Source organism: Elgaria multicarinata, chromosome 18 (assembly GCF_023053635.1).
Source record: "Elgaria multicarinata webbii isolate HBS135686 ecotype San Diego chromosome 18, rElgMul1.1.pri, whole genome shotgun sequence".
Lineage (NCBI taxonomy): Eukaryota > Metazoa > Chordata > Lepidosauria > Squamata > Anguidae > Elgaria > Elgaria multicarinata.
The window spans coordinates 15,838,319-15,864,386 of NC_086188.1; the positions used below are offsets into that span (position 1 = coordinate 15,838,319).

A 26,068-nucleotide genomic window follows, 5' to 3' on the forward strand; every position below is an offset into this window, starting at 1 on the left:
TCCTCCCCCACCCGGGATTGCACGCAGTCTTCCTCGGTTTCAAGACCTGCAAAGAATTAGAGAAAGGGGGGCAGTTTTATTGTGACTATTTTATCAGTGTTGTTATGATTGATCGATTCATTCATTCATTGGTGGGGGGGGGGCAGAGAGAGGTTCTCGGATTCTCTCCCCCTTCTCATTTTACTCCCGGATTTTTGTTCAATAACAATAACAATAATAATAATTGCGAACGGCCCAGACGGCTTCGGCTATTGGGCAGTATAGAAATATAATAAAGAAAGAAAGAAACCACTGGAGTAAATTAAAATAAAATTTAATACATTTTGAAATGCATGAAGTCCATTAAGAGAGACTCCCCAAATCTAAGCCGGCGCGAATTCCGAGAAGATGGAGAGAAGGGAATCCAGACAATTTAACATCTTCCGGAGACTTTCCACCTGCCCTGCTCTGTTCCAGGCAGGTAACCATTTCCCGTCCCAAGGAAGGCAGCCACGAGCCACCCTAATCCTGGCTCCATTCGCCATCACCACCTGATGCATTTTGCAGCTGCCTCCAGAGAAGGGCAGAAATGGCTACTTTTGCTGCTAATGCTGGCTTCTTTGGGGGGGTGCGCCCCCATCTCTCTCTCTCTCTCTCTCTCTCTCTCTCTCTCTCCCTCTCTCTCTCCCCACACACACATACACCCAGAGCCTCCTCCAGCCCCTCTGGCCCCGATCCGCCGTCCGCCCAAATGTCTGAAGGCAAAATACTCACTGAGCACCCCAGCAAGCCAGGTGAAACTCTCGCCCGTCAACAATAGGGCTGCCTTCTTTTTTTCCCTCTGTGCCAAGCGCAAGGCTGGAGCCAATTTAGATATGCTATAAATTAACAGGTTGCCATGGCCACCGCTTCGCCATTGGCCGCCGGCCGCCCGACGTGGCGCCCCACGTCACCAAATCTGAATAAGGATGCGCGAATTACTAAAGCCCCGAGACAAAGCTGGGCGATGCGAGCAGCATGAAAGTGGAGCGAAGTCCCGGGCAGCCATCCACACGCCGGCGGAGGGGACGGGCAAGCAGGGATCGCCGACGCTGCCGACGCCACCACCGCCCCAGGGCCCGGGCCCCAGTCCCCAGCCGTCGAGGCCCGGTGGAGGCATGCGCTGAGCGCCGTGTGCCGCGCCAAGCGAGCCCAGGGCGGAGGCGGCAGGCCGGCAGGAGGCGCCGAGCGGAGCTAGCGCGCCCGCGGGACTCGACGGCCAGCCCCAGCCTCCGGGCGCCGGAGAGGCGTTGAGCCGGAGGAGGAGGGAGGAGGAGGAAGGCAAGGACGCCGGCGCTGCTGCTGCGGGAGCGCCCGGGGACAGCAGCGGAGCGAGAGGCACGAGACCAGAGCCCCCGCAGGCCGAGGGGCGGCGGCGGCGGCGGCGGCGGCGAGGCGACCCCCCTGTCCGGCCGCGGCGATGATGGTGCACTGTGCCGGCTGCGAGCGCCCCATCCTGGACAGGTTTTTGCTCAACGTCCTGGACCGGGCCTGGCACATCAAGTGCGTGCAGTGCTGTGACTGTAAATGCAACCTGACCGAGAAGTGTTTCTCCCGGGAAGGCAAGCTGTACTGTAAGAACGACTTTTTCAGGTGAGGGGAAACCCCCCCCCCACATCTTCCCGTCTCCCACCCAGCTACACCCCCCCCGCATGGTTTGGCCTCCATTCCCTTCCCTCCCTCTGCCCACCCGCCCCTCACCTGCAGCTTGAGAGAGAGATAGAGGGTGCGCCTCTTCCCAAAATCTGTCCCAACCCTCAGCGGAGGTTGGTGGCTCCTGTTTCAGCCGGAGTGGTGAATCCCCTCTGGGTTTCCATCAGAACCGGTCAGAACGCCAGTCCCAAAATGGGTTTGGCGCCTCGCCTAGTTAGTTCCTTTAGAGGTCTGGCAGGGTTCTGACTGCAGCCCAGGCTGGATTCCCCGGCCCACTGAAATGGGAGTCACCAGCCTCCACTGCCCGCATGCTACCTTCTGACACTCCTCCACCCTCGACTCTGTTGGGTCGACGGACCCCCTCAGTAGCCCAGTCAAGCTCGAGTCACCTCTCTCCCCCTCCCCGGGGCCTTGGCGGTGAACAACAGCAAAACAAAAACCCATCCACACACCTTTAACGGCCTGATTCCACGCGTGTTTACTTGAAGCCCCGGGTTGCGTCCACGCTTCCCTAAGAGCAAGTCCCCTTGCAAACGTGGCTTGCTTCTGGATTGCTGCTCGCCTGAACTCACCTCACCCAGCACTAAGAAGCCCCCAGTTTGGACACCATGGAACTTACTTCTGAGTAAACCTAGTTTTGCGTCGGGGCGCGCGTAAAATGTGCGCGGTTGGTTTTCTCCTCTGTTTCTCTCTCGTTTTTCATTTTGCAAACGGCCCTTGAGAGCCAACCCTGGCCGGCGCCACCCGCCTTTCCGTCAAGCAATGAATTTACCCTTCAGCTTTGCTGGGGGAGGGGGTCCGGGAGGGTGAGAAAGGGGTGCTATAAACAGAAAGGAATAAAATAGCCTCAAATAAAATAAAATAAAATAAATGAATAGAAACACTTCCAAAGAAACTCCCCGCCGCGGAAGTCTTGCTGCTCTGGAGGGTTGGGAATCCATTGGAGGCATGCTTTCCGAGGGAATAACCCCAGTTGAATTCAGGGGTGGGGGGTCTACTCTAGAGTAAACATGAGCAGTTTTCCCCCCAAGGCTGGTCTCAAACTCCGAGTGAAGCGCTCCAAAGCCCAAGGATTTGGCGACTGCCCTAAACGCATGTTTCTCAGCTGTATTCCACGACCACAGAGGCCCAGATGGGATTCGGTGGGAGGGGAGGGGTCCGGCGTCTGAGACCCCCGCCCCCCCCCCCCCCCACAACCCTTGGCAGGTCAATGCAACCTCCTCCCTCTTTATTGTATTTTTCTACAACTAGCATCCCGTCTTACCCACCCACCCCGGCAAACAGAGAGACGTTCATTAATTAGTGGGAGCGACGGAGCTTTAAAATAGCAGCAGGCCGAGCCTCGGCGCGTTTCCTCGCGAGTAAGTCCGGTGCGTTTCAATGGGGCGTCTTCCCAATGAACGGGGGCTGCCGCTTCATGTTAGGGTGGAGGATGGAGGAAATTAACAACAACAACAACAATAAATAATAATAATAATAATAGTAATAATAATAATAATAATAATAATAATAATAATAATAATAATAATAATAATACAAATATACGTTCCCAACATTTGGTGGTGTCCCTCTTCCAATGGCTCTATGCATAGGTGTGCATTCTTTTAATTTCCAGCAGAAAGGAGTCTATTTTTTTTAAAAAAAAAAACTGTTCTGATCCCAACTACCTTTTTTGACATTGCATTTGGAGGCGGGGATAAAAGTCCTGTTCCTTTTTTAAAAAAGATAATGGGGTGGTATTTTTTTTTTAAGCCCCAAATCCTAAATCAGGATGAAATCGAGTTTCTCAACGTGTCTTTATTTGCCAGAGGGGAAGAAGGATTTCTGCCTTGACTATGCAGATGGACTGAACGAAGGGGGGGGGAGGCGACTTTCGGCCCACCCGCATTTTTATTTTATTTTATTTTTACTTCTTTTTTTTTTCTTTTTTTGGCTTTCAAACTAAATCAACAAATAAACCCCATTTGAAAATGCAAATGCATGCCTGCCTTTTGTTTTCGGGCTGTTAATTGAGGTAAAGCGCCTATTGGTTTAGTTGTGGAAATGGGAAAGGTGGGGGAGCAGAGGGGGGGGGCTGAAGGCCGGTGCCCCAAGGCGAAAGCATGAGAATAGGAGATCGCTAAGCTGGTTTTGCACATGTAAACGGCCTGGCCTGGCCATTCCGAATTCCTGCCCTTTATAAAAGCCTCTTTCCCCCCTCCACCCCCTAACCCCCATTTCTTTTAACAAAAAAAGAAAAAGAAAAACCTTTAAACGCCTTGAATGGTTTTTGATAAGCTCTAGATGAGGCTATTATATCCAAGGAGAAGACACCCAAAAAGAAAAAGAAAAAGAAAGAAGATTTATGGGTTGTAATGTTTTCACTAAATCAACGTCACAGGCTCCATCCTGGTAATGTGGGACAGGGGGTGGGGTGACGCTTAGCAGAGGAGGTGGTGGGGGGAAATGAGATGGAGCCCTGTGGGCAACTTGGGGTACCCTTGTACCCCAAATCTGAGGGGTGTGAGGGGAGCAGTCAATACAAACACTCAAGACATCGACATGTATTTATTTTTACTTTTCTGTGCTTTGCCATATTTCAAGGGCTATTTACACACACACGCACGCACACAGAGGCAGGTGGGTTCTGAATTAAAACAAAACCTAGGTTCCTCGGTTTTCACAAGCCGCTCGCTCCACTTTTACATTTGGAAGACGGGGAAGAGGAGGAAATTACTCACCACATCTCCCCTTCAAACACACCCCGGCATTCTTCCAAAAGAAAACCTCTGGAGATTTCCTAGATGGAGGAGACCCCCCTTTCTGGCACAGGGCCCCGATTCCAGAAATACTTGTCCGCCTGTCCGGGTGGTGAGATTTCAGGCCTTGCACAAGTCAATATCCTGTGGGGAAGGGGGGGGGGTGTGCGGATCCGGCATGGACTCCTCGTGAGCAAACCAGATGAACAGTCCTTTCTGCTGAGGGTTGCGCAGGATGACAACTGGTTCGACCCTGTGCCTTCCCATCACGCCCAAATCTTTGTCGTTTTGTTTTTAAAAAAACACTGGAATGACCCACCCACCCTTCTCCTGTGAAGGGGTCCGAGGTCGTCCCCCCACAGGATCATTCCCCTTACACAGGCTTTCAGGGACCCGATGGGGTCCCAATGAGGACTAGCAACTTATCCCTCTCGACACAATTCCTTTCCTTCGTGCGCCCCGTCCATCCTCCACCTCTTTCACGTGTCTTCTTCTCTCGGCTGCCCTCCACCCCTCCACCCCACCCCCTTCACCCCCAACCTTCCCTTTCTCCAGGAGATTTGGGACGAAATGCGCCGGTTGCGCTCAGGGCATCTCCCCATCGGACCTGGTGCGGAAAGCGAGGAGCAAAGTCTTTCACCTGAACTGTTTCACCTGCATGGTTTGTAACAAGCAGCTCTCCACGGGCGAGGAATTGTACATCATCGACGAGAACAAATTCGTCTGCAAGGACGATTATTTGAGCTCGTCCAGCTTAAAAGAAGGCAGCCTCAACTCAGGTAAGGGCCGGCCCTATCCTTGGGTAGAGGGAAGCCGTGGCCTCCACGGCTTGGCTTGCATTTTCGCCAAGTCAAAGGGCAGCAAACGCTGCTTTCTTTCATTTCTTGGAATTGTGTATTATTATTATTATTATTATTATTATTATTATTATTATTATTATTATTATTATTATTATTAGGTTGCCAGTGAGGATGGAGGAGATGCCTGGGAGGTTTTCTCTTGCCTCAGGTGCCAAAATATCTTGGCAGGCTTTGGGTACTCTGCAATTTACAACGGTGGGGGGGGGGCGCGGAATTTGCTGCTCAGCCTCAAGCAACCAAACGTCTTTGGCGGCCCCCAACTAGGGTACCATCTCCTCCTATAACAAGTGGACTAATGACTACTGGGCTAATAACTACTAATACTAATACCGTAGCATTAGTACTAATGCCGTAGCATTAGTGGCATTAATGCTTTTCGCTGCTGTTGTTATTGCTATTAAGTATGGCATGCCTCTCCGCGCTCACTGAACACGGTGGGATTCCTTTCCCAAGATGCTTGCGCTGGGCCGCCAGCCAGGTCCCCGCCCCGAGGTGTTTGCAAACTTAAATTGGACCATAGGAGAATGAACAAAGGGGAGGTGGGGGAACTGACAATGGAGGGGTGAGGGCAAACGCAACCCACCCCCACGCTCCGATGTTTCTCCTTGGGGTGGGAGAAAGGATCCGGTCCAATTCCATGAGCAGCGGAAAAGGAAGGCCAAAAATCAACATCGAGGGGTTATTATTTAATGATTTGATTCATTAATTTGGAGGCCGCCGGTACAGCATAAGATTGCAGCGTCGGGTCCCTTTCTTGGGATGAGGGAGTTTGCAAATGAAAGCAGGACAACTGAGAAGGTCCCCTCTTCTCCAAGACCCAGGGTGTGGCAGGCTCGATAGGAAAAGCTGGTGAAAATTGGCGTGGGTGAGTGAAAAAGAGCAACCTGCGATCCGCACAGCCTGCCATTTCGAGGCTTAAACCTCCTTGACGCCACCAACCTTCTAAGGGGATCCCACTTTACACACCCGTTACTCAGAAATTAATTGCCTTCGCCATCAATGGACCCTTCTTCCGAGGAACATCTGCCTTGGATTGGGTGATGTAGGCAGCGACCCGGCATCCGCTCTCTGGGACTGATCCAGCCCGCGGTCACTTCCAGAACAAAGACCCAGCCTGATACCCTTTGTCCCTCATTTTTGGTTATTATTTTTTCTTTAGCACCAGTCTCCAAAATGCTTTGCCCTGAGCTGGATCCAATGACTTCTGGTGATTCCAATGTCAGTACCGTGGTGAATCCGCCCTGGTTTTCAGCCAGAACCAGTCAGAACTCTGACTGGTTCTGGCTGAAACCCAGAGTGGATTTGCACGCACCCCACTGACATCGGAGTCACCAGATTCCACTAGCTGGTTCTTTCTAGAGAAGGATCTAACCTAGATGTTCGTGGAGATTATCGCTGGCCCCTTTTCCTCTCCCCTGCTTAGATGGCTTTATTTGTTTGTTTGATTCATTAATGAATCAATTAATTGATTACATTTCTCTTGCCTTTGGGCTCTCCGGAGCCCCTCAGGGTGCCTCGTGTCCTTTTCTCTCTTTGTGATGGTTGTTTTCTTCCTTCCCTCTGGATATGTCTTTGGTGGGAACCCGTCCACTGCCTTGCCTTGAGAGATGCATTTGAGGGCTCCTTCCTGAGTGAGATTCCCCCAAAGAGAGGATGGAGTGGGGGTGGGTGGACTTCCATCTTCCTTTATGAGTCCTTGGTTCCTCCTCTTACACCTGGCATCTAATGTGTGATGATCCCAAACACACACACACACACACAACCACACACTACCACCACATCAACAACATCCCACGGTGTGTGGATGGGTCTTCTAAGCACCAATGGTGCAGCTCAGTCATTTTAGACTTTGGCCTTTGGGGGCCCTTCTTTAGAGGGTAATGTGTAACCTTCAACCACTTGAGAATGTGGTAAGCCAGTCCTGCTGTGTTTGCTGGGCCCCTCCTGTTCCTTCTTCTGAGTGAGGCCTTGTCTTCTGCCCAAAAATCCTTCCATGGTAGCACCACTGCTGACCATAGCATTAGCTGTGACCTACCCAACCAAATTATCATCATCATTATTATTATTAATAATAATAATAATAATAATAATAATTTTCAGTATTTATATAGTGCTCCATATCTAAAATAGATTATGGAGTGGTGCACATAGGAATGAAACAGCAAAACGAAAGAAGATTAAAAACAGCAAATTAAAAATATTCAATTTTAAACAAAGGAACAACAGTGGCTGTTCAGGTGATGAAGGCTTCCTGGGAAAGAGTTGTTTTCTGGAAGTGCCAGAAGCAGCCTAGTGTGGGCAGGGAGTTCCAAAGGGAAGGGGCCACCACACTCAAGGCTCTTCTCCTGGTTGATTCCAATCAGGGCAAACTTCCATGTTGAACCACTAGGAGCATGCCCTCCAATGACCTCAGTGACCAGACAGCTTGGTAAGGGAGAAAGGTTTCCTGGTCCCAAATTACCCCCTCTTTTGGAGCTACTCTCCACCACCACCCCCCAAGGGATGAACACTCTCCCCTTTCCCTCGACAGTGTCCTCGTGTACCGACCGAAGTTTATCTCCGGACATCCAGGACCCGATGCAGGACGACACAAAAGAGACGGACAATTCCACATCCTCGGATAAAGAGACCACCAACAACGAGAATGAGGAGCAGAACTCTGGGACCAAAAGAAGGGGACCCCGAACCACCATCAAGGCCAAGCAGCTGGAGACCCTCAAAGCAGCTTTTGCCGCCACCCCGAAACCCACCAGGCATATCCGGGAGCAGCTGGCTCAAGAGACAGGACTCAACATGAGAGTCATTCAGGTAAGGAATCCCTTGGTCATGTCAGAACTTCGGAGGTGCCCAGAGGGTCGCTGTCCTGTCTTCCAGTAGACAATAGGGCGGTTTGCTTACCTCTGGGCATTTGCGTTGCCTCAGGGGTCCTCATGGTTTCACGGGCCCAATGCCCTTTGGAATGCAGCCCGCTCCAGTTGCACCTCCTTGTCTACAGAAAGGGGGCGCTCTTCCACATGTTCCTGTCACAGTGGACATCCGGAAACGTCTTCCTGCATTGTGAAATCATCTGGAACGTAGAGGATGTTTCTTTAAAACAACAATAACAACAACATCAACAACGAAATTTGAAGCTGTCAAGCCACAGATATCTTCAGGCTCTTGCTTCTTACCAGAAGGATTTTTATTATTATTATTACTGGTGATGATCATTTTATCCTCGTTGGTTACCATATAATATTTTGGGAATCTATTTTTAATCCTTTTACTTAAGAATGGAATACTAGCATATTGCATGAACGGAGACCGCAATCCGGATGAGCCACAGACTTATTCCAGTGTAGTCTGTAAAAAGAAGAGGAACCACATGGTGCCCTGCACAACACTGATCTTGGGGATGATGCATTGTGGGGGACAGGGGATAACCCAGTTCATCAGAAGACCTTCATACATCCCATTATGGCTGTTTACCTGTCCGCTTTCCTGCCTAGGCAAGTCCAATTGGAAGCACGCTTACAAGGAAGGAAGCCCTATTAAATGTAGGGTATTTACTTTGTAGTAGATATGTATAAGATCTTGCTGCAAATCCAGTAAAGGGACCATGTACTACTACTACTACTACTACTAATAATAATAATAATAATAATAATAATTATAATAATTATAATAATAATAATAATAATAATAATAATCTATTTCTTACCCGCCTCTCCCTTTGGATCGAGGCGGGGAACAACATTAGAACAGGAATCAATACATCTTAAAAATTCATGATTTTACATTGATCTGGATAGGCCTGCTGGAAAAGGCTAGTTTTTAAAGCTGCCTTAAAATCACACAGAGTTAATTTGACGAATCTCCTCCGGCAGGCCATTCCACAATCTGGGGGCGACAGAAGAAAAGGTCCTCTGGGAAACCGACGTCAGCCTAGTTTTAGCTGACTGAAGTAAGTTCTCCCCAGAGGACCTGAGTGTGTGGGGCGGACTGTATGGGAGAAGCAAGTCTTCTTTGCAAGACTCATTGAAATTAGCAAGGGGTTGGTCTAAATGATCTCCCAGATCCCCTTCCTGTTCAAATTCTATGGTTTTATGAATGGGAGCTGTAATTCTACTGTACAAGCCCCATTGAAATCCACAGGAAGTCGACAAGTATGGACTTTATGCCTCTGTGGGCATAGGACTGTGCGTGTTTATTACAAACTAAGGCCGTAGCTAGACCTAAGGTTTATCCCAGGATCATCCCAGGTTCGTCCCTGCCTGAGCGCTGGATGTCCTGTGTGGCACTTAGATGAACAGGTTTGACCCCAGGACAATCCTGGGATAAACCTTAGGTCTAGCTACAGCCTAAGTACTCCTGTGTTCAGTAGATTTTACTCCAAAGCAAGCATGCCTCTACCCAATCCATATTTCCTTGGAAGTAAAGTCCCATTATTTTTCAACCACACTCACGTTCAACCGCTGTACCTAAAGTGCGCAGACATCCTTTAGTCAGAGTGACGATCCAGCCAAAGTTAATCTCTTTGTGAATCCCATTGACTTCAGTAGGAAAATGAAGTACTCCTATGTATAGCTCCTTCCCTTTGAAATCAATGGGATGTACACTGCCCCATGAACTGAGTGGAGGTGCTGCTTTAATCTTGGGTGTGATTACTAGGGGGCAAGTCCAAGTGAAATCCACTGGATTTCCTTGCAAGTAAATCTACCTACGTTTGTGTTCTTATGAAAACAGCCATGATTTTAATGTTCCTTGCAATGGAAGTATAGAGGGATAATTTGATGGAGCTCAAAAAGAAGTAGTGCATTTCAGTAATCCTTACTACCACCTGACCTGCAATATAAGACAGGGGTTTTCCCCCCCAGGTTGTGGGAAGGGAAGGTCAAGAAAAGAATAATTGGCTGTGGTGAGATTTGAACTGGGGGCTATTGCTGGGCTCACAGATTAACTTCCTTTACTATGATTTATTTCTTCAAAAGTAAATCCCTCTCAGTGGAAAGGTGCTTCCTCCCTTGTAAACATGCATAGGTCTGCAGCCTCCCATAGCGCAGAAGTAGCACCACAATCCTCTACAGGTCTACTCAGAAGTAAGTGCCATTGAGTTTGACGAGGTTTACTCATGAGTAAGTGTTATAGGGCTTCAATCCCAATGGGTTTTACTTCTGAGTAGACATACATATGACTGCAGCCTCACAAGAGCTCTGCGCTGTCCCTGCAATCCTATGTGTGTATATTCCATTAGTAAGGCCTTTTGAGGCTGAAGCCCTATACTGGTGAGGAGGCCTCATTGAAATCAATGGCACTTACTTCTGAGTAGACATGTCTCGAACTGCATTGATACCTCTGAGCTCTGTGAGGCTGCAATCCTGTGCAGTCACCTGGAGAATCAGTCCACCACTTCAACGCCAATGTTATTATTATTAATTATTATTAATTATTATTTCTTTTAGAATCTCACAAGGCAGCTTACATATATATGCAAGCTGCCTTGTGACACACACACACACACACACACACACACACACACACAGAGAGAGAGAGAGAGAGAGAGAGAGAAAATCTACAATGATAAAAACAATAAAATGCATCTAATAGAATCAATAAAAATAATAATGCATGATTTCACATTCCAAGCCACCAATATTTAGCCACAGAGAGGGTGAGTAGGTTGGAAAATTAAATTGCCATTGCTATTCTTATTGCATGGAGGCCAAAGTTAGGCTAATAATAATAATAATAATAATAATAATAATAATAATAATAATAATAATAATAATAATAATAATAATATAATCAGGGGGACAGTCTTGCATCATCTATGTCATGTCCTGGTTGTGGCTGTTCTTGAATTAAAGCCTCCATTCAGAGCATCGTTCAGAGGCCGAAAGAAAACATCCTTTTGCTGGGAGCCTGGATGCAAAATTTGGGACAGGCGTTCTTTTGCCAGAGCCGCGAGGAAGCCAAGAAGATTAGCCCAGTAGCCCTGAGCCTTAGCCAACGACTGAACTCCAGGGTTTCCCTGACCTCCAGGACTGGTGAATCAGCCTCTATCCACCTTGATTTGTTCCTCTCCAAGATGGACAAAGTGGCCCGCCTAGAAGAACAGCCCAATGGAACCCCCAGAACAGGAGGATATTGCGCGGCTGTAGTCCTGTGCGTCCTCTTTGGAGGAGCTAAATGGAGAACTGCAATGGAGCCTCCAGGCTCAGAGTCACTCTATCTCTGAAAGGCCAAGTACTGGAGTCCAAGATATAGGCTTCACATCCTACTTGTCTGAGTTTCCCTAAGCGCTGGTGTAGACCTGCCTTCCCTGATGTAGCACCCGTCGGTGTGTTGGACTACAATTCCTAGCAACCCCAGCCAGCTGAGAATTGTAGTCCAACACATCTCAAGGCTGTTGGAAGGCTGATCCAGATGGACCTTTCTAGTCTCTTATGGTGCAATCCTGGACGCATCTACTCAGGAGTAAGCCCCATTGCGCTCAATGGGACCGACTCCCAGGTAAGTGTGTATAGGATTGCAGCCTTAGAGCAGTGTGGGGCAGGCAGGTCCCTCTTTTTCTTTCTCTCCCTTTGCCAGTCGAGCTCTGGAGATGTGATGCTGGCCCCCCAGCGCTAAGACACCCACCACCACCAAGATCCAGAAAGTATTTTTTTTTCTTTCCCCCTCTTCTCCCATCTGCCCTCCAATTGCCAGTGGAGGCTGGTGGCTCCAATCTCGGTGGGGCTGTGTGCATCCTTTCTGGGTTTCAATCACAACCTGCCAGACCTTTAATGGAGTTGCCCAAGGAGCTGAACCCTTCTGGGGCATAGAGTAACAGCACTTTGGGTAGTTCCTTTAGAATTCTGGCTGGTTCCGACTGAAAGCCAGAATGGATCCCCAGCCCCACCGAAATCAGAGCCAAGGGTTTATCGTTCTAGCCTTGAATTGTGTTGACCTCCATCCGAATCTTGTTGGAAAGAATTGAGGCTCCAAGGCTTCTTGAGTTGTGCCTTAGCCATAAGCCCAGTGGATGGACTCCCTTCGGGAAGGAAGAAAGAGACCTTTTCTGGGACTTTGAACTACTGGGTCATTTGGGAATACCGGTGTTATATCAAGAAAAGGCAGCTGAAGCCCAGTCCAAGAACCGCAGTGGGTTATTTGCAGAAAATTGTGGTTCGTTTGTTTTGGAAGGGGTGTTGCTTTTCCAAATGAGAGCGAGGAAGATGAAACACGAAGGCGATTTCGATTCGGATATGCTAAATTTCATGCCCTGTTTTTTCTCTCCCTTCTTTGAATACTCCTAGTAGTTGCTGCTACAAGCACTACTACTAAGAATAGTAGCGGCCTGGTGTTTAATGAGAACAGGAACAGAAGTGTTAATAGGGGCAACAGATCCATCACTAGATCCGTGTCTAGTAACTACCTCTTCCCCCCCCCCTCTGTGCAATTCCACCCCCCATCCAGATTGGGACCCAAGGGGAGGCTTTTAATTTCCGGATCAGGTCCCCTGCAACTACTCTAGAGTAAATATTTGTGTTTTTTTAAAAAAAGACGTTGGGGCAGAATTCTATGGACGTTTAGCCAGGAATAAAGTCCTACAACTTCCAGCATGCCCCATGCTTAATGAGGCATGATGGGAGTTTTCTTTCCTCCCATCTACATAGGCATAGGATTGCGCCCTAAACTACTAAACCCAGGTTTAAAGGCATGTCTGGTTGGGAGGGGCTTTCTCTCGCGCCTCTCTAGCATGTGTGATGGAGATCATAGAATCATAGAATAGCAGAGTTGGAAGGGGCCTACAAGGCCATCGAGTCCAACCCCCTGCTCAATGCAGGAATCCACCCTAAAGCATCCCTGACAGATCGTCTTGATGACTTCGTCTGAAGGAGAGGGTGGGTTGGCGGCACAAGCAGGCAGCCTTTGGGGCACGATCCTGCCGAAACTTCTCGGCTTGGCGCAGGAGACTTTCCCTGGCCAAATCCTTCATCCACAGAACGGTTCTGGAAGCCCTCTGACGCCCACCCACCCCCCATCCTCCTCTCCCCACTGCTTCCAGTTTCTTTTGCCAACTCTCTAACTTTTGCCAACTTTCTAACTCTCTCCCAGTTCGGTTTCCTCGAAGGACCCCCAGGTAGCTTTTATTTTATTTCGTTTTATTTCATTTTTCAGGTTTTAAAAAAGAAAAGGAAAGTGTTAAGCTGCCTCGAAAGGAAAGGGGTTTCTTTGAGAACCCCGTGGCCAAGGATTCTCTTTATCCATCTCCCTCGCCCCTCCCCAATTTTTCCTTCTCCTAATCTGGTTTGGGGCTTTGGTTTTTCGTCCCAATGTTTCTCTCTCTCTCCATCTATCCTTTTTTTTTGGGGGGGGCACACCTTTTCGAGAGGTCTGTGTGGGTTTAATCAGACTGAAGGGGTCACCCTGTTGTCTCCCCTCCCCTCCTCTCTGCCGGCAGGTTTGGTTCCAGAACCGACGGTCCAAGGAGCGACGGATGAAACAGCTGAGCGCGCTGGGCGCCCGGAGACACGCTTTCTTCAGGAGTCCTCGGCGCATGCGCCCTTTGGGAGGCCGGCTGGATGAATCCGAAATGTTGGGCTCCACCCCGTACACTTACTACGGAGGTAAGAGGCTTTCGCTATTAGACCGGGTGGGGAGGGGATTGATCCACGGAGCGCGTTGATTTTCTTCCATTCATCTTTACCACTTGCTCGGTCATTCTTTCATTTTCCTGCCATTCCAACACCTGTCCTTTCTGCCTCTTTCTAAGGCCATTTCCTTCTTTCCTTCCTCCTTTCTGTCTTCTTCTCCTTCTCCCTTCCAGTCACTTGACCTCCTTCCACTCCCCTTGATCTCTTCTTCTGCCATTCCTTCACTTTCCTTCCACAACTTTCCTTTCTGCCTCTTTCTAAGCACATCTGCTCCCCTCCCTCCCTCTTTCTCTCTCTCTCTCTCTCTTTCTTTCTTTCTTTCTTCCTTCCTTCCTAAATAATAAAATAAATCGCACTTTTTGGAGCGTCCTCAGGACAGGAATCCATGCGTTGTTTCTCATGGTACCCTTTGAGCCGTTCTGAGTGGAAAAGCGGTGTGCGGGGGTGGGGGGTGGGGGGAAGCGATTGCTTGACTGACGAATCAACGGATTGCAGTGAGAGAAACACGCTCACTTTTCTCTTGCTGCCGTTCTTTACTCTCCTCCCTTCCGCGCGCACCGTCTTCTCTATTCCTTTCGCTTCTCTTGTCTTGGTGTCCTCTGTGTGCACTTTCGTATTCTTTCCTCCTCCTCCTCCTCGGCCTCCCTCCATCTCCCCCCCCCTTTCTTTTATCTTTCTCTCTTCACTCTCTGGGCTCTTCCCCGACTCAACTACCGCGTCTGAAAAATCCGAGAACGGAGGCAGGGAACAGGGGCTCCGGGTTGCCACTTCCCGGGATTTCGACCCCGCACAGGCCTCCCTTCGGCCCCGGCTGAGGCACTAGCCTAATTGGGAGCGGGGTGTGGGTGTGGGGTGTCTCTCCGTCTTCCCCTTTCTCCATCGCTTGCCCCCACGTCGCCCCCCCCGGAAGCCCCCCCGCCGCCGCCCGGCCCGGACAGAGATGGTTCTCTTTCCTTCTCCCCCCGGGCAGTTTTTCCCCTTGCAGCCTCCAGCAAGAAAGCGAGCTTTGTGCGGCAGGGCCCGGCCTCTCCGGACCCGGAGGGTCGCCCCCCCCCCCCCCGCCGCCCAGCTCTCTCGCCTTGTGCTGCGAGGAACAAAGCCGCAGCTGCCCGCTCTTTCGTAGCGCTTTCAGACGCCTCCGTTCCAATTACGCTCGAACCCCGGGAGCCAGAGGGGAGAGGCGGCCGCCTCTGGCCCAGCCCCGTGCGCGCCGCTCCTGTTGGATTTCTGCCAGGCGCAGCGCACCCCCCTTTCTGCCCCCCGTTCCCTCCCCCCTTCCAGGCAGCGCACCCCCTTCCAGTCCCCCCCCAATTTCTCTGCCCCCTAAATTTTTTTTTTTTTTTTTTTAGTTTCAAAATAGTTTACAGTTTGGGCTTTAAAAGGTCTGCAAACCCTGCTTTTTGCCCACTCACGCCCCCGGCCGAATTTTGGGGTACCTGCCAGCTCCCTTCAAAGGGAACCCCCTAAACTAACCCCCGTTTGGGATCTTCGTAGGCCCCGATTCTTCTGAACGCACCACGAGAGAGGGAAGCTTCCGAGGGCGGGGGGAGAGAGGGACGAGGCAGGTCTACTTAGGAGTCGGAATCGGGACCAGTTTTTCTTTCTCCTCCCCCCCCCCCCACAGCCTGGACGCTGCCTGGATCCCGCGGGGCCCATAGCCTAGTTGAATGAGACTGCCGTAAGTCGCCAGTAACTCCGGTCTCATTCATTTCAATGGGTCTCCTCTACGGAGGAAGGACGACCCCGTAATTTGCGGTTGGGGTATGTGGCACGTATCCACTTCGCTCCCTTCCAAAGAGATTCCGTGTTAACAGCACAATCCTCCAGGCGCCTGCTTTACTCAGGAGTAAGCTAAACTGAGTTCAATGGGACTTTCTCCCAGGTTGCACTTCTGTACCCACTGACTCCATTGGACTCAATGGGGTCCACTCCTGAGTAGTCATGGGTAGGACCCGTTCTTTTTAATACAACGATTAACACTCAATACCCTCCACCTCCTTAACGTCCAGGAGGCGTCCACACCAGGGATCTGTGGGCTGAGATCCCTGGCACGTTTGCTTTCGAGTATACACACGCAGGGGCTCACCCTGCCAGGCGCGTCTGAGTCTCTCTAGCTGCCATCAGATCCGCACACTTTGCCGGGACTTTAACTTCCAATAAAACCGACTTCTGTGTAGACATGGCTAAGATCACAGTGTCGCCTGGCACTAGCTGTCATGTGCACGTGTGAATGCTCTTGATGGACGGATATGCATATAGTTGTTGATCTGATTATTTAAATTCTGGTGTCTAAATAATTTATTTAGATTCTAGTCTCTAAATAATTTATTTAGGTTGGAATGGCACTTTTTAATTATTTTTTTAGGTTGGAACCTAAAATTATTTCGGTTGGAATCTATATGTTTGTCGTTGTTGATTCAAGTTAATTTAGGAGATTCTAGCCAGTTCGTCTGCATGTGAATATGGTTAATCAGGGGAAGACACATTGCTGTTATTATTTTGATTTAATTCTAAATTTGGGGATTATATGGAAGAAATCTAGAGGTTTGCAGAGATTTCTCTTTTTATTTCCTGCTTTGGATTTTTTTTTCTTTAAAGGGAAAGATAGGTCGATATAAATCCCAATCATTTTATGAATAGTTTTATACTTGAGGAATCTGAGAGAGTCCCAGATTTATATAATCTGCTCAAAGGTAGAAAGCTGAATTCGTTACAGTAAAAAGCTTTGTTTCAGGTCTGCCAAAATGTGTGTGTGTTAAGGGCTGTTGGTGTGCTTTTAATCGAATTAACATGGTATCCACCCCTCGTGTTTGTGTGTAAGGGGGGTGGGTCTTATAATTTATTGAATCTACCCAGTTTAAAGCGGGTGCAAGGGCCCTTTTCAGCCCGATCCTGAGCCCGTTGAGTCTGCACGAAGCATCTGTGTTCCAGGGAATTTCTCTTCCTACTAGTAAAGATGCTCAAAACAGCCGCCTGCCTGTTAAATTTAATCCCCAGGCTTCCGGGGATTAAATTCCTGGCATAAACCTCGTGTATTTTGCTCTAGGTTGGGAGGGTGAGGAGGGTGGGGAAGGGGTGACTTTTTGAATCAGATACCACTAAATTAATATATATATAACCACAGTGAATCTAAATGTGTTTACTCGGAAGTAAGTCCCATTGAGTTCAATGAGGTCACTCGCAGGGAAGGGGGCACTCAACCTTCCTCAACCTGTCCGCCCCCCTCCGGACGTGTTGGACTGCAATTCACATCACTCTTGAATGCCTGAGGATGATGGGGACTTTTGCTCTGCATCATCTGGCCGGATTACAACTCTGTGTCTGGATGCTTGTACTTTTGGATGATGCAGTCGTGTAAAAGTCCGGGGAGTGGGAGGCAACCCAGGAGCACCCGGAGAGCGTCAGGTGCGGAAGCAAAAACTTCCTTTTATTCCTGTATCCGTGATGGAGCTATGATTTACATGAGTTTAAATGCAAAGCAACTGCACCCGCTCCGAGTATTTTATTTTATTTTATTTTTAATCGGACCTGCAAACAGTTTGCTTGTTATTCCAACATACCAAGAACGTAGAAGCAATTTTAAAGCATGCAATGGCAGAATGGGATGGGTGTAGCTTCTGTGCTTCACATGGCCATCTAAAGATGACCCTATAAAGTCTAGGTCTAACATTACCTAGCTCAGTGGAGGCTGATGGCTCCGATTTCGGTGGGGCGGTGAATCCGCTCTGGGTTTCAGTCAGACCCAGCTAGAGGACTAAAAAGAGCTATCCATGGTGCTGACGCTATTGCAAGGGCAAGGCTCAGCACCTTGGATGGCTAGAAGTCTGCCTCGTTCTGACTAAATCCAGAACGGATTCACAGCCCCAGCGAATACAGAGCCACCAGCCTCCCCTGACTTAGCTGGACCGCTGCCTAGGCGAATGTTCATTCAATATGGAATCCGGTGATGTGTCAAAACACCATTCATTCTAGGGATGGTGGCTGGTTGGATTGGTGTGTGTGTGTGTGTGTGTGTGTGTCTGCCAATTTAAGATTTTTGTGTTGGTTTGGTGCGTGTGGGTAGTTTTTTTTTTTTTTTTTTTTTAACAAAATTAAAAACAGCAGGAGCTCTGGCATTTTTATTCCTTTATGAAGGATAGTCAGGAGAACGAGAGATGAGATGTAGAGGGTGTCGTGGAGATGCATCTCTTCCACCAGGAGAGGTTTGGTGGAAAAGACTATGTGTCCATGTCGTTCAGCATTTCACTTCTGAGCTTCCTGGATCTCCAGGTTAAAAACTACACACCGCCCCTGTTCTCTGTCTCCGGCGTTTTTTCGGTCTACAGCAATACAGCAACACCGCGCTTTCGTTAATCTAATGATAATAGCAACGAAATCTTCCACGGATGTATACTTTATTTTATTTTTATCGTTAAAATAGCGGTTTTTAAATTAGTCTTTTCCGGCTTCTGGCCCCGCCAAGGCCTAAACTTTTCTTGGTGGAATTTTACCCTTTGTAGAGTCAGCGCAAGTGAATTATATTCATTTATCGTTTGCCGACCCGAATGGCCTTCAATATTATGCAAGGATTTCTTTCTCTGGTCCGCGGAGGATTTCCATCATGAGATTCGACTGCCCTCCAGATTTACCTGGGAGTAAGCCCCATTGAACTCAATGGGATTCACTTCCGAGTAGACACGCCTACGATCGCCCAATGATATGACTAAATTTAGGCGTTTGTCCCTGTGATTCCGAGCCTGTGTCTACTTACTTGGGAGTAAGCGCCATTGAATGCAATGGGACTTACTTCTGAGTAATTAAACGTGCCTAGGATCATTGCAGGCTTATTGCAGGATTATTCTTAAGGAAGTTATCTAAGGCTGCAATCCTATACCCAGCTCTGAGGGAGCAAGTCCCATTGAACTGAACGGGGCTTACTTCTGAGTAGACGCGCACGGCATCGCACCAAGTGCCTCATATTTCTCGCGGAAAATCTCGGCCCAATTCCCCTTTTGCAGCCGCCCCCAGCTTTGGGTGGGTGGCTGACTTTCGGGGATCTTGCTCCGGTCCCGATCCGGACGGCGTGTGTCCTTTCTCACCGGCTCTCCCGCCGTTCCCTCCGCAGATTACCAAGGCGACTACTACGGCCCCGGGGGCAACTACGACTTCTTCCCGCACGGCCCCCCCTCGCAGGCGCAGTCCCCCGCCGACTCCAGCTACATCCCCACTTCGGGGGCCGGCTCTACCCCGCTCGGACCCCTGGAACCCCCCCTCCCCGGGCATCACGCTTCCGAGAACCAAAGGTACACGGATATGATCTCGCACCCCGACACGCCCAGCCCGGAGCCCGGCCTGCCGGGCTCGCTGCACCCCATCCCGGGCGAGGTCTTCAGCGGGGGTCCCAGCCCCCCTTTCTCCATGTCCAGCTACAGCGGGCCCCTCTCCCACCCCAACCAGGAGCTGAACGAGACGGCCGTGTGGTAGAGCGCCCCCTGGCGGAGGGCGCGCCTGACGCCCCTTCGGACCTCGCCCTTGCCCAGCGCCGTCGGGGGCGAAGCTCCTGCACCAAACGCGCCGCCGCGCGAAGCCAAAGCGCGCCTCGCCCAGACCTCCTTCCCTCGGGGCCGCGCCGCGAACACGCGTGGCCCACTGCCTCGCCCCCCCCTCCCGGAGGGCTCAGTGGGGGACCCTTGGACACAGCCCTGTTGCCCCCGGGGGGGCGGCGGCGGCGCCCACCGGAGACGGCCCGCCTGGTGCGTTCGACGAACCCTCGGCGCGAATCCCCGGAATTCGCGAACTCCTTGGACCAAAGCTGGACTCGTCACAGACTGAAGGATGTGAGCGGGGGGGGGAGGGGAAAGGGCAACGGACCGCCCCCTGCTCCCCAATCCAGGATTGTGTCTTGGTTTTGGGTTTGATTATTATTATTATTATTTTAATTATTTTAATTATTATTATTTGTTTCGCTTTTGGTTTGCTTTTTCGTTCGTTTTGGGTTGATTGATTTTTGTTTGGTTTCGTTTTTCCGTTTTTGCTTTTCTTTTTTTCTTTTCTTTTTTAAAGAGAGCCGATTTATTTTAATTAGGTTTATTTTGTGAATGTTCAACGGCTTGTCAGGCAAGGGACTTTTGGAGGGGGGGAAATGAATCCAGAACAGAAGAAGGAATGTTTCACTGGTGATACGTCGCCCCCTCGTGGTAAGTACTGGAACGACTTGCAGAACTTATTTAACTATGTTCGGTGGGATTTGGGGAGGGATATTTTTTTTTGTTAATTATTATTATTAATATTATAATTATATTATTATTAATATTATTTTGGCGGAAATATAACCACAACTACCAATAAAACAAACAAAAACCGTTTTTTGGATGTCGCTAGCAAACGCCAATCCAGTCCAAACCTTCCTTGGAGGCTACATGTGTTTAAGGATGTATTATAGTTTTTTGCTCCTAGTTTCTTTATTTTGTATAAAGAAGAAACAAATAAAGTATGTTTTTGTGTTTATTGATTATTTATTGTACCTTGGTCATCTGAAGCATTTATGGGCAACCGAAGTAACCAGGGTAAGTGAGGCTGCTAGAGAGATGATGATGATGATGATGACGATGGTGGTAGTGGTTGGAATTTGTGTCCATAGCATTTTACAAAGCAATAACAAAAAATTGGGTATCTGCCCCAAGGAGCCTACAGACTTGAAGAAATGAACAAAACGGGTCAGTTTTTATTCGTTACGTTTGTTTGATTTATAAATACTTCTCTCTCAAAGAGAATTTGGGTTCTCTTCAACCACAGCAGCCTATAGGAGTAAGGTGACCATATGGAAAGGAGGACAGGGACCCAGTATCTTTAACAGTTGTGTTGAAAGAGGAATTTCAGCAGATGTCATTGGTATGCATGCAGCACCTGGTGAAATTCCCTCTTCAACACAACAGTTAAGGCTGCAGGAGCCCTGCCCTCTTTTGCATCTGGTCATACTAGCTACACTCCTGCAGCTTTAACTGTTGTGACGAAGAGGGAATTTTACCAAGTGCTGCATACATTCAAGTGACACCTGCTGCGATTCCCTTTTTTATACAACTGTTAAAGATAAAAGGGCCCTGTCCTCCTTTCCATAGGGTCACCCTATATAGGAGCAGCTTTCAAATAGGTAGAAAGGTCTCCCACAGAGATACAGCCCTGCTGGATTGGAACAAGGTCTACCGGGTGTCGCTTTCCACAATCGAGGCCCTCCAGATGTGCTGGACTTCAACTCCCATCCTCCCCAGTCAGCACGGCCATCGGTCAAGAATGCTGGGAGTTGCCATACAAAACATCCAGAGGGTACCAGGTTGATCTACCACAGGGGTGGGAAAACTCAACCTGATAGCCAAATTCCATTTCAGAGAAGCTGCTTTGCAGTGGTGGGTGGGGCTAAAGGCAAAGGGGTGTGGCCAGGACATTAAAAATATCAGCATATTTTAGCTTAAAGCTCTTATGGCCAGTAACTAAGGTTTAGAAGAGGCATTTCCATATTGAAATGCCTCTTCTATGAAACAAGAATGGAGGAGGAAACTGGAAAGGGGGTAGGGGTAAGGGGGAGGCCTTCTGGAGAACCTCAGAGGGGTGCAGGGGGGGTAAGCAAATTTTCCAACTGCACAAATACCCTGTCACACACACACACACCTGCCCAAGCCAAACACATTACTTCTCTTTCACGACTGGACAGATGAACACCAACACTAGTAGAACCTTAAACTTAAAGAGAGATTGACAGGGCCCTGCGGATACCCAGGAAGGATGACAGACCAAGAGAAGGACACCACTGGTGGTCACCTACAGACCCCAATTGAAACCACTGCAATGGCTCATCAGTGAACTCCAACCCATCATCAGCACAGACACTTCTCTCTCACAAGCCTTGGGAGGCAGAACAGTCCTGGCCTACAGTCAATCTCCCGACCCGAAGCAGATGCTCACCAGCAATACTACACAGGACAGAGGCACAGACAGAGGGACCAGACCATGCAATAGACCCAAGTGCCAACTCTGCCCCCACATCTATTCAGGCGACACTGTCACAGGACCCAATGACATCAGTCACACCGTCAAGGGCTCTTTCACCTGCATCCTTATATAATTTATGTTACATGCCATCCCTGACTGTGGTCATAGCTAGACCTAAGGTTTATCCCTGGATCGTCCAGGGGTCAAACCTGTTCATCTAGGTGACACACAGGGGATCCAGTGCTCAGGCAGGGACGAACCCTGGATGACCCCAGGATAAGCCTTAGGTCTAGCTGTGGCCTTTGTCTATGGTTAAGATCTTAATAAGGAAAAAAGAAAGAAACTTCTCGTGCAAGCACTGAGTCATTACTGACTCTTGGAGGGACGCCAGCTTTCACTGACGTTTTCTTGGCAGGCCTTATAGCGGGGTGGTTTGCTGTTGCCTTCCCCAGCCATTATTACCTTTCCCCCAGCTAACTGGGTACTCATTTTACCAACCTCGGGAGGATGGAAGGCTGAGTCGACCCGAGGCCTTGGGGAGAGTTTCAGCTGCAGAAACTGCTGCTTTACCACTCTGTGCCACATGAGGCTCTAATAAACACACAAAACACCTGTCTTATTTTTTCACCCCTTTTTTCCAACTGCACATGATCAGATTTCCAACTGCACATTTTTTCCCCAACTGCACATTTTGTGTCCAACCGCACACTAAAAAAAAAACAACCACCCTAGAGGGGTGGATTTGGCCCCAGGGCCGGAAGTTCCTCACCCCTGATCTAGTGGTTCAATGGCCATTGTATTAGATTCTATTCTATACACACAACCATTAGCCAATAGCCATCACTGTGTCTTACAGCAGTAAGGTTCAAAGATGCTGTGTTCTGGGATGGGGAGAAAGCAAGACGGGTCCCTTTGTTCATTTCAGAAGCTGCATATGAAATTCTCCGGGCAGCCTTCTGTTCACATCTTACACAGAGATCAGCGAGTTACCAGCTCCGTGGTGATAATAGATGTTATGACTGTCACTTCAACTTCCCTAGAAAAAAAGCAAGGAGGGGCAGAGGAAAAATCTAGGATAAGCTAAGAGTTGTATAATAACAGCCCGGAGAAACAGAGGAGAAATGGAGCACGGTTATTTTAATTATGCTTCCAAAAGGCTGCCTGAGCATCTCTAGCTATTAAACAAGAAGTCTCATTTCGAAGCAACTTAGCTCGGACGACCCTATGTAGATGCCTTCACCCAAACTGGTGCCCTCCAGATGTGCTGGACTACAACTCCCAGTATCCCCTATCTGCTAATGGTAAGTTGATTCTCCATGGGCCAAGCCTTATTTATTTATTTATTTAATTAATTAATTTATATACCACCCCATAGATGAAGCTCTCTGGGTGATTTACAGAAGTTAAAAACAGTAAACATTAAAAACAAATATACAAGCTTTAAAAACATAAAAAGCATAAAAACAACAGTATCCTTATAAAAACAGCTATTATGTAGCCAAAAGGTACACTTCATGCACTCTGGAGCAGTAGGCTCAGGAGAACCCCAAGTTTTGCACACACACAAATGTTTCCTAAAAAAAACTTTAGAAAAAAAGGGGGGAACCAACCTCTAGAATGGGGAGGAAAGAGTCCAAAAGAGTCCAATTACATCTGAACAGTGATCGCAGAATATCACTGGTTTGGGGGCTGATGGGAAAATTGGGAAATGGAATGGAATACCCTAGAAATGGGTACAGCTAGCTGGCTGGCTGGAACCCTGAACCTGGAGCACTCCACACAGCCAAGTGACATCATCTTCCCTACTGCAGGCACTGTGTCCCTCTGAGCCCTGAGTCCACTACGCCACCACTTGGGAAAGGGTTAAACACACACTCCTGTATCACTTCTCTGTTCAAAAGGCTCCCCCCCTCCTTCCCAAAACCACTTTTCCTTTATTTATTTTAAAAATGGAGTTGGGGCTTGATTTGCAAATAAAGTGTCTTTAATTCTTTACATTGTGTTATGATCCCTTGCCAAGCCTCCTCCTTCCTGTTTATCACAGGGGAAGGCAGGAGTGGCCCATGAGCACATGGGGTGCATACGAAGCATCTCTTGATGCGGGAGGCAGAACCCAAGGGCTGAAAGTACGGAAGGATGAAACCTCCCAGCACACCTTCACTGAGGCTACTTACGACCTATGTCTCATAAGAACATCAGAAGAACCCTGCTGGATCAGACCAAGGGTCCATCTAATCCAGCACTCTGTTCACACAGTGGCCAACCAGCTGTCCCTGGCTTCTTCTCTTGAGCCTTCTCTTGGGACACAGAGGTCTTCAATAGCCTCTGCTAAGGTGTACCTTGAGGTTTCATCCTCCCATATTTCCAGTCTTTAGATTCTTCCTTCCACAGTACTACAGCCTGAGATCTTCAATGGCCTGTGATAACTCTCTCCTATTCCTTGTATCGTTTGTGGGGTGTTGTTAGTATTTCAAAGTTGTAGACTTGGGTGGAATCTTGATAGTAAAGCAAGTGCTTTGCCTGCAGAAGGTCCCAAGTTGGGTCCCTGGCATCTCCTGGTAGGGCTGGAAAACCTCCTGCCTGAAATCCAGGGGAACCGGTGCCAGTCCATGTGGACAGCGTTGGTCTAGGTGGACCAAGCGTCCGACTCCACATGAAGCATCTTCTCAGGGCTCATGTCAAGGGTAGGCATGACGGGGCATCTGCTGAGGCTCCACACTCCAACACGGGCCCACTGACAAAAGCTCCCTAGAATTGCTCCTCCTCTTCCCCATTGCAACCTGCTTGCTCACCTGCCTCCCACTCTGGCCCAGACAACGGCGGTGGTGAGATGGAGGAGCAAGAGATGCCATGGCCTCCTTGCTCCTTGGCTCTCCGCCTGCCAAGCCATCAAGCAGTACCCATGATGAGGAAGCGGAGGTGGAGGAAGAGTAGCTGTTGACCATGACCATGAGAAGGTGGACTGATCAAGGGAGGGACGGAGGGAGGGCATTGAGGGTGTCTTGGCCAGGAGTCCTTCAAAACCTGGGACTGGCCCTGCAGCTTCCTATGTTCTTATCAGTGCCTATGCAGAAAAAATGATATATAAATGCATTCAATACACACAAACACAGCATGAGACAGCTATAGCTGGGCTGAAATGAAATGTGAAAATAAGAAGAGCCATGCTGGATCAGACCAAGGGTCTATGTAGTCCTGCATTTTGTCCACCCATGAGCTGCCTCTGCTTAGCCCACAAGTAGGACATCAGGACTATAGCTCGATCCAGCTCATGTTCCCCAGGAACTGGTATTGAGAGGCATACTGTCTATGATACTGGAGGGAGCATACAGCCATCATGGCTATTATTTATTTATTTATTTATTTATTTATTACATTTTTATACCGCCCAATAGCCGAAGCTCTCTGGGCGGTTCACAAAAATTAACACCATAATAAAACAACCAACAGGTTAAAAGCACAAATACAAAATACAGTAAAAAGCACAACCAGGATAGAACCATGCAGCAAAATTGATATAAGATTAAAATACAGAGTTAAAACAGTGAAATTTAAGTTAAAATTAAGTGTTAAAATACTGAGAGAATAAAAAAGTCTTCAGCTGGCGACGAAAGGAGTACAGTGTAGGCACCAGGCGGACCTCTCTGGGGAGCTCATTCCACAACCGGGGTGCCACAGCGGAGAAGGCCCTCCTCCTAGTAGCCACCTGCATCACTTCCTTTGGCAGGGGCTCACGGAGAAGGGCCCCTGTGGATGATCTTAAGGTCCGGGCAGGTACATATGGGAGGAGGCGTTCCTTCAAATAACCTGGCCCCAAACCGTTTAGGGCTTTGAATGTCAATACCAGCACATTGAATCGGGCTCGGACCTGGACTGACAGCCAATGAAGTTGTAAAAGGACTGGCGTAATGTGATCTCACCTGCCAGTTGCTGTTATTAAATGGGCTGCTCTGTTTTGTACCAGCTGAAGCTTCCAGACCGTTTTCAAAGGCAGCCCCACGTATAACGCATTGCAGTAATCCAAACGAGAGGTAGCCATTGCTAACCTTTTCCTCCCTTGCATTTGTTCAATCCCCTTTTAAAGAGCACAATCCTATGCAGGTTTAGACAGGAAAAAAGTCCTACAACTGGCTGGGGCATGCAGGGAACTGTAGGGTTTTTTCCTGTCTAAATCTGCATAGGGTCATTCAGTCCCTGGGTAGCATCACATCTTGTA

General features: G+C 48.8%; 1 protein-coding gene across 1 annotated transcript; it reads left to right on the plus strand.

Moving 5' to 3' along the window:
- Window positions 1-1,438: 1,438 nt before the first annotated feature.
- On the plus strand, window positions 1,439-19,350 carry LHX5 (LIM homeobox 5). The gene is made up of 5 exons (XM_063144356.1): window positions 1,439-1,611; window positions 4,965-5,188; window positions 7,800-8,077; window positions 13,695-13,860; window positions 18,992-19,350. Exons 1-5 carry the CDS (start codon window positions 1,439-1,441, stop codon window positions 19,348-19,350), a joined length of 1,200 nt encoding a protein of 399 aa, XP_063000426.1.
- Window positions 19,351-26,068: the final 6,718 nt, after the last annotated feature.